This window comes from Hypomesus transpacificus, chromosome 15, assembly GCF_021917145.1.
Source record: "Hypomesus transpacificus isolate Combined female chromosome 15, fHypTra1, whole genome shotgun sequence".
Classification (NCBI taxonomy): Eukaryota; Metazoa; Chordata; class Actinopteri; order Osmeriformes; family Osmeridae; genus Hypomesus; species Hypomesus transpacificus.
The window spans coordinates 6,686,731-6,700,200 of record NC_061074.1 but is presented as its reverse complement, the minus strand read 5'-3'; the positions used below and the strand labels follow the sequence as shown (position 1 = coordinate 6,700,200).

Here is a 13,470-nt window from a genome sequence, read left to right as displayed (position 1 = left end):
TTTATTCATCAGGAAATAATTATTAAATGTCTATGTTTGTGTGTGTACATGTGTGTGTGTGTACATGTGTTTGTGTGCGCCAGACATTAATTGGACAGGACACTGATCCATTGTGCAGATTGGAAGGTCAGAGAGGGTGGAAACTGGGTGTGAGGGTTAGTTATTCCTGAACAGAAGAAGACCCATATGGACCAGGGCCAAGTCTGTTTGTCTGTATGTTTGTAAATCAGCCTGCCAGCCTGATGCCCATACACACACACATACAGTGTGAATGGGAGGAAGAAAAGAATGTCCCACTGCTACTCTGCCAATATCTAATGAGAAGACAACACATACTGACTAATGTAGACTACACAATTAAAACTGACTTAAGTCAGCAAAAGAAGGGAGGTGTGGTTCCTGTCACACAGCTCAAACTCTGTTCTGTGCCACTTCAGGTTTACTCCAGTGATTTTTGTGTTACTCTACTGCCTTCTCATGGACATTTGCTGCAATTGTCACAAACAAATTGTGTGCATGTTTTAGAGCCAATGTCAGCTGTCGAGGATTATTAAACAGCCAAGACTGTTCACTTTGTTTAATTGTAACCTGTCAAGTCAAAATGTAATCTGAATGCTAATGTGACTTTAGAATGTAGCAAAATTACACCAATTTATTAAATAATATATTCTATTGGGGACAGAAAACCAGAGACAGATTTGTTGTGTGTAACATCCATTTATCACCACATTATATGAGAAACCTGGAAATTACAAACATCCTTTTTATTGAAACTTTGTTGTAACATTTTAAATCAAATTCAGAAAAACAATAAAATGACAGAGTTAAGAGGTGGGGATGACACTTCAACCTGAGAACTAGTACACTGATAGATGTATTTGGGAAAAGAGAAGGGAGAGGTCAGTCTTGAAACACAAACCACTGACAGACATAATCATTGAAATACCTCATTTGTCAAATGTTACTGTTCATCAAAGATTTTTTTTCTTTTTTTGGTTCTTCGTGGACCTAAGTGGTCCTTTTGTATATGTTGTAGGCCCTTTATAAAAATATCACAGGATAGATTTTCAAGTAAGGTTTTCAGAACTTTGGCTTGAAGTCCTTTGTCATTGAAGCCAATTGGAGATATACATAGAAGACAGAGTTGGAGCTACACATGCTAGATTATTTTGACATGATTCTCTTTGGGGTTCAGAACCCACCAGAAGCTTTTACAGCTAGAGACACAATACAGCAAATCTGTTGTAGTTTTCTGTAGAAAAATTTAATATTCAATCATTTCCCCCCCATCTTACTTTCATTCACAAATAATTGCCTGCTATGAAAAAGGCATGTCAAAAGCATTTCAACAAAGAAAAAAAATGAAGACAAGACTATTTTGATGATCATAACTAATGGGAGCAATGGTCATTATTGTACTAATAATAATTTCTCCAGAGACGTTGAGAATTGTATACAATCTTTGGAGCTGATCTGAGTCCTCAAAAACACACACCACAGTGGGGAGCGGAGGGCAGCTGGAGACAGACCTGCAGCACCTGCCGAGAAGCAGCACTGGACCCTGGCCTGCTCCTGACCTCCGACCTCTCCACAACGCTATATCAAAACTGACTGATTTGGACAAGCAAGATGGTGGTCATCGTGAAAGCACTTTATGAGGGCATGTTTCTGTGACACCCATTCAGCTTTAACATATCAGTGTTCAGATCTAACCAAGGTCCTGGGGTGAGGGCTTTGTGGTAGCTAGGACCCATCTACTGTCTCCATGGCTGGTAGGGGAGGGGAGCAGGAAGAGGGACTAGGGCAGTTTTTGTAGCACCATGCGAAGGGAAAATAGCCTCCCAAACAGACAGACACCTGCCCCCGTCTGCCTCTGTACTACCTCTCTAACGCTGCACCCCTCCCTCCCTCCCTCACACCACTCTAACCCATCACCCCATTTCTACCTGCTCTCTCGCTCCGATTACACCATTCTATCTCCACCTCTCCACCTACTGTACAAGGGTCTCACTGCTAGCATCTGAGTGTGTGTGTGTGTGCGAGAGCGGACGTCCGATCAGCCACCAGCAGTTACATGCACAAAAAGAGTACCCTAGAAGACTGCTGCATTGAGCACTAAGAAAACACAACTATACACTTTATTCTTATGATCATAATCATTGTTTCTCTACACACTACCGAGAAGAGAGGGAGGAGAGTAAGGAGGAGAGAAGGAGAGGAGGGGAAGACAGACTGGTGTGGGGAGGAAGGGAGTAGATAGGAGGATAGATAAAAGCAAGATGGTGTCTTCTTAAGCGCGCTCCCCACGGATGCGGCGTGCCAGCTGGATGTCTTTGGGCATGATGGTGACACGCTTGGCGTGGATGGCGCACAGGTTGGTGTCCTCAAACAGACCAACCAGGTAAGCCTCACTGGCCTCCTGCAGAAACACAGAGGGGACAGACACAGCTCAGTTAACAGGTGGGGTTATACCATGGCATTACAAAAAAGGTTATATTATTATTATTTTTTGGACAGCTATGTCAAGGTCATATGGTAAGATGGACTATACCTGCAGAGCTCCGATGGCAGCACTCTGGAAGCGCAGGTCGGTCTTGAAGTCCTGGGCAATCTCCCTCACCAGGCGCTGGAAGGGCAGCTTACGGATCAGCAGCTCAGTGGACTTCTGGTACCGACGGATCTCACGCAGGGCCACGGTACCGGGCCTTGGACACACACAATCTTAATTACTACCATGATAGAACCGTTTCCAAGCAAGAGAGGAGTCTAGCTGTGTTCAGAACTTCCATTCTGAGAGGAATTCCTGGATGGCCACACTGGTTGTCAGGTGGAAGGGGTTGTTAAATTTCAAAAACAGATTTCCTAACATTATGACCTCATTTCCTCCACTTCCCAATTCGGATAGGGCAAGATAGGTCAGGGCAACCCCTCCCACAACACTGTCCAATCAAAATCTAGAAATAGGAGGACATGTCCAGACATGCCCTTATCTACTCAGGATGTGATTGAAGGAAGAGTTGAAGAAAAAAAAGCGTTCTGTAATGTCTCTTGTTATGCGTGACCTTCCTCACCTGTAGCGATGAGGCTTCTTGACGCCCCCAGTTGACGGGGCGCTCTTACGGGCAGCCTTGGTGGCCAGCTGCTTACGGGGGGCTTTGCCTCCAGTGGACTTACGGGCGGTCTGCTTAGTACGGGCCATGGCTCCTGGAGTTCTGCTGGAGTCCAAACACACACACACAAATGTGAGTATTCAACACTACTATGAAACAAACTGTTGAACTACACTAAAGCACAACCTACATAGTAAACATCTCACCAATCAAAATCTATGAACTACCATCAATCAATTGGGAAAGCGCTGTCATTGGCTGCATGGTCGATCTAATTGTGTAAACATAGACCAACTGCCAATCAGGAAGTAGCATACTGAGAGAGGGCGGGCTCTACGTTCCTCTATCATTGTTGCTGGTCCCGCCCACTCAGCTGTGATGATGGCGTCTGTTTGATGCGCAACCGGGATAAAACCCAGGGCAGAGGAGCAAATGACTACCACTCAAACTTTGATATTTTACGAAATAACTGACAAACCATGCCATCAAAGTTCACAACGGCGTTGAAGGGGACATCTTAATGAACGTGTCTATGCGCATAGAAACCGAGTTCGGACCCCCAAGACGGCACACGACCGAACTGAACACGCGCATAATTTGAAACCGAATTTTCCCCGTCTGTAGGGGTGTAGAATAGACTGCAATTCTCCGTCGTTTCGACAGTGCTGGTGTTAGTTATTTTTCTTTACGACGAAAATGCATTAAATTCTCATAAAACACACCAGATTGTAGACAATTTTAAACTTTAAAAATGTGAAGTTTACTTTCACTAAAGGTAGAATGTTTGCAGTGACTTACCTAATGGATAAGTGACCTTAAAAGGTATGAGAAATATTCAGCTTGTCTAGTCGTGTCAGTATTTTCTTCCTCGTATCCACAATGGGAACGAATCGTCCAGCGGGAAAATGGCCGCGCTGTCAATCATTTCTCCCAGAATGCAACTGTGTATACACAATGTTCCTCTCGCTACTTTGTATCTCTTCGACATTTAAAATGATCAGAGGTGGAAGACACATATACGTTCTATTTTTATATTATTTGAACGTTTGTGTTTTAGTTGCTGCGCATGTATTTAATGAAGAACATTAGTAATCACGCCGAACGGCCCTATACGTGCTCAAATGTATTATTTCCCATAAATTGATTGTTAGTAAAACCCTAAATGTACATGAATCAGGAATACAAAACTATTTAGTCTTAAATCTGAGTGTAATATGTGAAGATGTTGTGAACTATTAAAGACAGGAGAAAGTTATATTCACAATCTGATTCTTTCTCAGAAAATCTGTTATGGTACTTAAGTTACTAAACCGAACACATGATTTAAGGAACACCAGGTTTATTATCACCTTTTGTATGTGAAATTTGAGTATTACAAAAACTTGTTTTTAAAATGATATAAAAAAAATTATAGCCAGTAAAAAAGGGTATCACATCAACCTGAGAGGAACACAAGTAAAAATCAAATGACCCAGATAAAAACAAAAGATTTATGCTACATATCGGCCTCTGTAGGCTTTGAGTCATTTTATATAATCATGTTATTTCAATTAGATAACATAAAAAGCCCAATTTGATTGAACTGTAAACCAGTAGAAATACAGTGCAGTTGTAAAAAAAAACACCTAGATAATTGAGGTTATGTGTGTGAAAATCATGCATTACAAAATGAGAACACAATCCGATTATAACAGTATTATATCTGTGTTTGTCAATACAGGAAGAAAACTAAGATACTTTATGTGGAGCACTATTTGCTGTGCTGAGGAAAGGTCTCAGAAGTGTTGACCTATATTCCTCACCTTCCCTCTCACTCTCATCCATGTAGGAAGAGAGAAAAAGAATGTGAGGAATCAAAGACACTAATGAGTTTCAGCCTCATCTTCAAACACAAACTCACGACTACACAAGACGTCCATCCACACAGATGCCTAGCTATTTCTGTGAGATTGTTGTGTCTGAGGTGTGTGTTTTAGATTCACTCCATGAAAGTTATCGAAACAAACTCTTATGCTAAGTCTAAAAGAGGAAACAAAGCTACACTTTACTCTTGTCACAATCAAAACAAGCCAAAGCAAACTACTAACAAAGTTGATATAGATGAAAAGAGATGGCAGATGAAGGGAGGAGCTGTGTCAGCGGGGCATCTTAAGCGCGCTCCCCACGGATGCGGCGTGCCAGCTGGATGTCTTTGGGCATGATGGTGACACGCTTGGCGTGGATGGCGCACAGGTTGGTGTCCTCAAACAGACCAACCAGGTAAGCCTCACTGGCCTCCTGCAGAAACACAGAGGGGACAGACACAGCTCAGTTAACAGGTGGGGTTATACCATGGCATTACAAAAAAGGTCATATTATTATTATTTTTTGGACAGCTATGTCAAGGTCATATGGTAAGATGGACTATACCTGCAGAGCTCCGATGGCAGCACTCTGGAAGCGCAGGTCGGTCTTGAAGTCCTGGGCGATCTCCCTCACCAGGCGCTGGAAGGGCAGCTTACGGATCAGCAGCTCAGTGGACTTCTGGTACCGACGGATCTCACGCAGGGCCACGGTACCAGGCCTGGAGGTGGCACACACAAGATGTTAACTATGAATCCATTAGATACATGGATACCCTTTCAGCATCCCCTTGGGGAAATAAACATACAAATAACTTATGCTGTTGTGACTGAATGAGGATATGACTGTGTAGCTCACCTGTAGCGATGAGGCTTCTTGACGCCCCCAGTTGACGGGGCGCTCTTACGGGCAGCCTTGGTGGCCAGCTGCTTACGGGGGGCTTTGCCTCCAGTGGACTTACGGGCAGTCTGCTTGGTACGGGCCATGGCTCCTGGAGATTAGATGCATACATTATAAATCAACTATAAATATAGATTCATACAGTACAGATTGTATCTCGTCCTATTCCCCAAACAGAAAAGTTGCAATTAGCTGTTTTTTTATGTTAAATCTAGCCTGCTGCAGAAAACAGTGCATGCACACGCATTGGTAGCAGGATATTTCAAACAATCAATGAGCAAAACGTAGTTATTATTTGGATACGCACGAATAATCTAACTCAAAAGGGTTGCTACAAAACAATAACAAATCCATGCACTGCTGGGGCCCCGCTACTTTTATCTAGTATCAAAACATGGTATCCAAGGCACCCAGGTCCTAAATATGCGTGGAGCTAGATGTACATCAGAGTAGACCAATCGTAGCGTACACGTCTCTCCTTTTCACCAATGGTCATGGCCGTGTATTAAATCGGTCCCTCCCCTAGAACATTTGAGAATGGAGAAGACGGACTATGGCTGCTTCAAAAAGGGAAGCAAAATTAGGACCTTGGAAGAAGTAGGGCTGACTATTATCCCGACGTAGCTAAAAAATACCGTCAGTGAAGGCATTTATCAGTTTGAGTAGGTGTTTCTACACACTCACAGGGATCAACCAATCAACTTTGGTTCGTAGATGACCCCTTAAAAAGCGCGCAATAGCGAAGCAAATTGGAGAGGACTAAAACGTGTTTTGGTCGCTGTTCACAGCAGATCATAGGAAGCTGTTTCGGTCATTGGTCCGGCATTATGCCTTTTGCTAAATATGTGAACCTGACAACTTAAAATAAAATAATTTACTGCTGATAACAGCAAATAAGTTGTTAAGTGGAGGGGGCAATCTTACCTTATAGATTGAGTAGACAGAGATTCCTGTTTTATAAGGCGAAATGTGTGCGCTGTTAAGCGTTGTTCTCAGCAGTATGGAGGACTAGAAAACAGAAAATAATGAACAGAGGTGTGTTTCCCACAATGCATCCGCTGCAACACACTTGCGTCAGTCAGACTCAGTACTCTACATGTAACATGAGACCGTGATTTTTTCATCGTCTCATCTTAAATATTATGCACTGATAATGACATTTCAGCGCAATGCATGAGCAAGTACTTTTTAACTTTTGCAGATACAGATTATAAAAAGTTTTGATTCCGTTAAACTGTTTTGCACTATAAGCAAAACAGGATTTTATTAGCCAAAGTGTAGCCTAGTTGAAAGGAATGGAATACAGCCGTTATTATACTCAACACATGTACATTGATTGTATTTGTAGCTGACTAAGTTGTCTCCGCGTTTAAATGTTTTGGGGTTATTGTTTCTGACCAGAAAAAATCATAAATAAAAATATAATTCATAAATTGCAGGTCAAGACAATACAAGCAGAATAGAGGTTAGGTAGGCCTACATTCATCAAAAAACATATAATCTCTGTTAGGTGGGCGATTGACTTGCACAAAGTCTGCTATTCGGCATTTACAACAACTATACTGCAAGTGGCGCTATAGCCACAGATGTATAAATAGGTCATTTTAAACCTCCTGACGAAGAAGAACGCGTGTTTCTGCTAGCATGGCGGCCAAGAGGGTGAAGCGCGTGGCAGCGGGACAGCCTGGATTTCTGTCGTTTAAACCACCGTCCGATCACGATGATTTGAGCAGTGGGCGAAGGAAGCGCGTAAATAAGAACAAGAAAAAGAACTGGAACAAACACAGCGACATTCAGGATATCGAAGAGTTTTTGGATGATGTGAGACTTCAGGAAAGGGCCACTGGGTAAGCATGTGTTTGCCAATAGCTAACCAGCAAGCTAACCAGCTACTAGTTCCATGCATTTCTGATAACTTGTGTGTGTGGTTTTGTGGTTGTGTTCTTTTTCACAGAGGCCTTATATCAGAGAAGTCCGATGAAAGTCTATTTTTCTTGGACGTTGGAGAACAGAGGAAACCTATCCAAGAAGGTACGATTTAACATAGCTCCAGTCCCATAAATGATATCCGTTTTCTACGCATTTGAAAGCGTACGCAGAACAAAGTCAAGGTGTAGGTGGCCTGGACAAGATGCCATTTATGCAATTTCCCAATGGTCTGAACTACTCCAGTTGCAAGACAAATTCATACTTCCTGAGTGTTATACTCAAGGAAGTATTCAAGTTGTAAACAAAGCAAAATCTTTATAGAGTCTTGGTTAGTTGGTAAGTTGCTTATAGGTTTCTATTCATGAAATTCCAGAACCAGAGGAGAAGGGGAGGGGGAAGAGGAGGAAGTCGAAACCCCTGAGGATAGACCTGATTTTGCAGCATGACTCCCTCGTTCCTGCACCCAAAGAGTGAGTGACACCTTTTCTTCTGATACTTCCCCCCTCTGCTCTGACTACCTCACATTACAATTGAACCCCCCTCCCCCATCTTTCTACAACATACTCCCCTCAAGCACCTCCTCCTTTTCCTGCCCTGTGTCCAGTGATGATTCCATCCTTGCGCTCACAGTATTCTCCTAGGGGAATGTGAAGACAGCCTTGGACCTCAGGGGGCCGTTATGTAAACAGCCCCCTGGGAACTGAGGGCAACAGAAAGGGCCCATCCATTCCCCCAACCACATGTACCCATGTCTAATACTCTAGATGTTGTGTTGGTAGATATGTAGCTTTGAAGTGGCCCTGTAGTGTAGACAACTTGCTGCTCCCTGATTTGAAGTGACCACTTCCTCCTCGCTGCAGTATCTTAGCCTACCAGCAGCCGAACGCCAAGAAGCTGCGGCGCACTGCGGAGAGACTCGAGCATCTGGCCGCCAAGGGCAAGATTCCACGGAGGCAGAAACGCCTGTTGAATCGCAGAGCGGTCACGGCGGCAACGGCAACCAAGAAGCAACCAGTGGCCAACAACCATCCTGACAGACCGTATTACGACCTGTGGGGGGCTGAAGGTGAGTGAGGGGAAGAGAGGGTCTGGGTTAGTCAGCTTTAAGTTTAACGGTTCTCCCATTTTCTGTCACCAATGTTAGCACTTTCGTGGGTTTTAATTCGTTTGTTTTCTGCTTTTCCAGCCATAGAGACCGCAGATCCTTATTTCCTGGAACAGACTGGCAAGAAACGCGTCAAGGTGTGCATTTGTAAACACTTTATGGTGTTGTGTGAAATGAGTATGTACAAAAGTAGTCACAGTGTACTGACCCTGCTCACCTCTCGCTTGGCGTCCAGAGACCAGAGAAGCTGAACGAGAAGCCGTCCACCCTCCCTGCTGTGGAAGTCATCGCTCCAGGAGGCTCCTACAACCCCGAGTTCTTCTCACATCAGGTGGCCCCAACGCTCTGCTCCGCTCTGGGTTTCGGAAGTCCATCTTCCTCCCAACCCTCTTTCTGAATGTGTTGGTGATTTGTGTCCACTACAGCGATGCAAATTGAGCAAAGCTTTCCCATTTTCAAATAAAAGCACTTGCTCGATGCATCGTGGGATTGACAAGCAAAGCCAATCAAGCAAGCAGAGCTGAAATATTTTTAACTTTTATTAAAATGAGGGAATTTGTAAATGCATTAGCCTAAACCTTTATCTGACCCAAAGTCTGCCCGCTTAGCCGTTATACAAAATCCAACCGTGGACAACTAGAACTCTGCATTTACATGTCTGACATGCCACCAGAGCAAAGAACCGTTGCTGACTCTATAACAAACTGATTTGCTTGGTTGTCGTGGACGTGCAGCGTAACGTTAGTTGACCCCCCTTGCCCTGCCCCCCCCCAGGCCCTGCTGCTGGAGGCCCATGAGGTGGAGGTGAAGAAGCAGAAGCAGGAGCTGCGGCTGGAGAAACAGCTGGCTGTCAACAAAGAGGACACCGCCACAGAGGTATTACCTCACTATTACCTCACTACTTTGCATGGTTGATAACTTGACTACATGTCTGTCTGCAACCTTACTACTCTGCATCTACAACCTCACGACTACGTTTACTCCGTGTCTACAACCTCACCACTACATGTCTACAACCATGCTTCAACCTCGCATCTTGTCCCTGCAGGAGACAGTGTTCCAGGAGCAGGTGGAGGGCCTTCTGGAGGAAGAGGAAAGGGAGGAGCCAAACGAGGAAGACGAAATGCCTGTGGGGGCGGTGCCACAGGAGAAGAAGACAGAAAAGCAGAGGAAGAAGGAGAGGATGGAGAAGATCAAGGTATACAAACTGTCTGGGCGTTTTTGGCCCAGCCCTAGCTGCTGTTTTTGGCCCAGCCCTAGCTGCTGTTGTTTCACTTACAACTTGCACCTTATTGTGTAGACCAAGTTAATTCAGATAACCATGGTTTCTCCACCCCTTCCTCTTCCAGGAGCAACAGCAGCATAGCCTGCGCACCCTGACTGAGCGCCACCAGCAGCTGTTCCAGCTGCGCTCCATCCAGGCCTCCCTGAAGCAGCGGGATCACACCACCAGGGAGAGGCAGAAACGGCGACGTGCCAAGATGGAGGCCCAGAAGTCTCTTCCCCGACGCCTCGGCAGGCTCAAGTCAGTATAGACCATCAGACGGTAGAAGGCGCTAGGCAGACTATACCATGTTGACGGGTAAACCGAAGGAATTCAATTAACCACTTCATTTCATTTTCCCAGAGTTTTACCTGTTGTCCTCCCTCTTCACCCCCAGATTTCAGGCCTCAGACCTCGATGTGCAGCTGAGTGACGAGATCCCAGGCTCCCTGCGCACTCTCAAGGTGGGACATGAGCACGCAATCCCGTCTATGAAACGTCAACAAATCCACCGCATGTTATTGGTTGTAGTTGCGGTGGAACTGTGGTTTTGACCTGAGTGTGTAATGCTGTGCTCCCACAGCCAGAGGGCAGCATCCTCAAAGACCGCTTCAAGAGCATGCAGAAGAGGAACCTAATCGAGCCCAGAGAGCGAGCCAAGTAAGACCTCAGCCCTCTTTAGATTTCTATCCAATCCTTTCAATTGTTTTTGAGTCATTACCCAAGTTCCATTAACAATGTACTCAAGTGTAATTTAGTGACATGGATATTGTTACTTCAGCTTTCCATGACCACTAACCATATTCACTCCGGTCTCCAGGTTCAAGAGGAGACACAAGCTGAAGTACACAGAGAAGAGGGCTTTCAAGGAGATCACTTAATCCCCTCCACCAACCAGTCAGACTGCTCGGCCTGTGATGTCACTGCCCCGCCCCATCCTCCTACCACCACATATGACACTCATACTATATTATCAGCCCAACTTGTACAATTAAAACCTATTTTAGGCCTGGTAAACAGTCCTGATGTATTTATCTGAAGTGTCTGTGAGCAAGACGTGTCTAACTCCAGCTTTAGCTGCTCTGTTACCTTAAAAAAAAGAAATTGTGTATCTCCTTCATCTAGGGGGTAACCTCTGAGCTGAAACACTTGGGAAGATGAGGGCATGTGCTGTTGGGCCTGGCTTTCTCTCATCCAGTCACATCAGATCAGTGTTTATATACTCAGACAGGAGGGAAGCTGGGCTCCAGCTTGATTACTGATAGGGAAATCTCTGGTCCTTAACTTGACCTCAATTTGTGCTTCAGTGATGTCACAGACTGGCAATCCATTACCCAGGCTGCTGTTACCACCGTACCAGAGCAGGTCTGACTAGGTCAGGTGTCCGTTTGGTGGTTGTGACGGGGCAGCACCATGCATTCCCCAGAGGACTCTTGATTGCTGGAGAGTCAAAGCAGGATGTCGCCTTGCCAACGTCTGCCTGAGGGAGAGCAGGAGTCCCTGAGACGCTCCTATCACGTGGCTCCTCACCAGTCATGTCGCTCAGCACTGGCTCCTCCTCCATCCTGCCTGGCTCCAACCCATGTTTTGTTGGTCCCCTCTGCTCTGTTGGAGAATAAGCATGTGCCTTCCTCCAATCCCGTGTGTGTGTGTGGGAGATGAGGGCAGAGAAGGGTTAGTTGGGTGTAAAGGACTTGTAATCCTTGACTCTACCCATGCCAAGCTCACATTTGGTGGAGGACTCAAGGCAGTTAAACCATTGGACCCAACATGGAGTCTTCATTGTTGAATTTACATGGGTTCTATTGCTGCAGTACTTTAACTGCAGCAATATGTTTTTGAAAATAAAATAATTGTTGAAAGCTTGTGTGTTTTGTTTGGGGGGGGGGAGAGCACTAGTCGTCCCTTCAGTCAGTCTTGCTTGTTTAGGTGCTTTTCACTTAGACACACATGCAACTAGTGCTCTGAAACCAATAATCCAGGCACACGTTCTCAAGCAAAGTAACACACTTGACACCCAGTGTCTCGGTTAGGCCCTTTCCACCTCTAAGCCCTCCAGGAACAGACCTCTTAGCTCTGATCCTCCTCAGCAGACTGACACCTTGGGGTGTGTGAGAACGTGTTGACGACACACACTGCTCCTGTTTCTACATGGCTGGGAGTTGGGCGTATGAACTCGTCAGCCTTTGTTGGGAGAGACCAGCTTCACAGAGTTGTGGGGTATCTGATGTAATTACTGTTGGTGAGACATCTATCCCCCCCTCCCCTGTAATCTTTCCCCAAGTCCCTCTCCTCTCCCGTGTCTTCTCTATGCTGTCTACGTCTACTCTTCCCCTTCACCTGTTTTCCCGCTGTCCTCTCTTCCCAGGGCTTGACCCCCACACCCCCGCCCAGGTCTTGTGGGGTTCTGGAGAGTGACCAAAGCTGCTTATCTCTTAATCAGGGCACACATGTAATCTTTTACCCACAGAGATGCCTGGCCCACATGGATCACCCACTGGTTCTGCTGCTCTCTAAATGCTTGTTACCCACACACACATTTAGGAAGATATGCACACCAACAGGCTGACCACTGCACCCACACACATTGGGTTTTGGTGAGATTACATTTTAGGCGCTGGGGGGGGGGGGGGGAGGGGAGGGGAGGGGGGCAAGGACTATCAGCCCTAACCTCTACATTATCCCTCTTGTTCTTGGGAACATGAGTTAATTGGGAACATAAGTTAATCATCAGTGAGTGAGAGATTAAACGGGTGAAGTGGTGAAAGAAGGAGAGATGGAGAGAGCGATGAGCACTAAGTCATCTAAGTGTGAGCACGTCTCTGTTTGGGTGTTTTCTTCCCTCCAATTTTTCATTTGCATTTTTAGGATATGCTCAGGCTTGACTGGTCATCAATGTGCAGCACCAAACCACACATGCACACACACACACTTACACACACACAGCTAATGCAGAAACACACTAAGGGACCAGGGTGCTGTGTTGTATGTCCAGATTCCAGACACAGTCCTGGACCAACAACACCGACAACTAGACTGTGACAGCCCTGAGCAACAGAGAAAAGGGGGAGGAAGAGGGATGGAAAGAGTGGTATAACAGTTGGAAGGCACAATGGAAGAAAGGATGGATGGACGAGGAGAGAGAGGATAACTGGGGGAAGGCTTTTTGTGGGGGCTGTGTGGTGTTTGGAGTAGAACAGTGAAAAAACGAGGGAGAGAGGACATGGGGGGGAGGGAGGAGGAGGGGGGATAAACAGAACGTTGGAGGAGGGGGAGGAGTGGCGCGATGATTTCTCTCTCTAATCCTCTGGACACACGCA

General features: G+C 45.5%; 3 protein-coding genes across 4 annotated transcripts; 1 reads left to right on the top strand and 2 right to left on the bottom strand.

Annotated features, from left to right (window-relative positions):
• Window positions 1-1,245: 1,245 nt before the first annotated feature.
• LOC124478284 (histone H3.3A) lies at window positions 1,246-6,892 on the bottom strand. The gene is made up of 5 exons (XM_047036524.1): window positions 6,777-6,892; window positions 5,811-5,943; window positions 5,520-5,673; window positions 5,258-5,387; window positions 1,246-2,289 (listed from the first exon to the last, which is right to left on the bottom strand). Exons 2-4 carry the CDS (start codon window positions 5,936-5,938, stop codon window positions 5,259-5,261), a joined length of 411 nt encoding a protein of 136 aa, XP_046892480.1. The 5' UTR covers window positions 5,939-5,943; window positions 6,777-6,892; the 3' UTR covers window positions 1,246-2,289; window position 5,258.
• LOC124478283 (histone H3.3A) lies at window positions 2,121-4,016 on the bottom strand. Of its 2 annotated transcripts, none has more exons than XM_047036522.1 (4): window positions 3,909-4,016; window positions 3,072-3,215; window positions 2,552-2,705; window positions 2,121-2,419 (listed from the first exon to the last, which is right to left on the bottom strand). In XM_047036522.1, exons 2-4 carry the CDS (start codon window positions 3,197-3,199, stop codon window positions 2,291-2,293), a joined length of 411 nt encoding a protein of 136 aa, XP_046892478.1. In that variant the 5' UTR covers window positions 3,200-3,215; window positions 3,909-4,016; the 3' UTR covers window positions 2,121-2,290. The 2 variants fall into 2 exon arrangements, with proteins under 2 accessions (XP_046892478.1, XP_046892479.1); XM_047036523.1 differs by having other exon boundaries at window positions 3,072-3,212.
• A 565-nt stretch (window positions 6,893-7,457) lies between the features above and the next one.
• nop53 (NOP53 ribosome biogenesis factor) lies at window positions 7,458-12,012 on the top strand. The gene is made up of 12 exons (XM_047036521.1): window positions 7,458-7,699; window positions 7,807-7,883; window positions 8,155-8,251; window positions 8,642-8,847; window positions 8,968-9,023; window positions 9,122-9,217; window positions 9,661-9,762; window positions 9,935-10,084; window positions 10,236-10,411; window positions 10,548-10,614; window positions 10,734-10,810; window positions 10,971-12,012. The coding sequence occupies exons 1-12, from the start codon at window positions 7,497-7,499 to the stop codon at window positions 11,029-11,031; spliced, it is 1,368 nt and encodes a 455-aa protein (XP_046892477.1). The 5' UTR covers window positions 7,458-7,496; the 3' UTR covers window positions 11,032-12,012.
• Window positions 12,013-13,470: the final 1,458 nt, after the last annotated feature.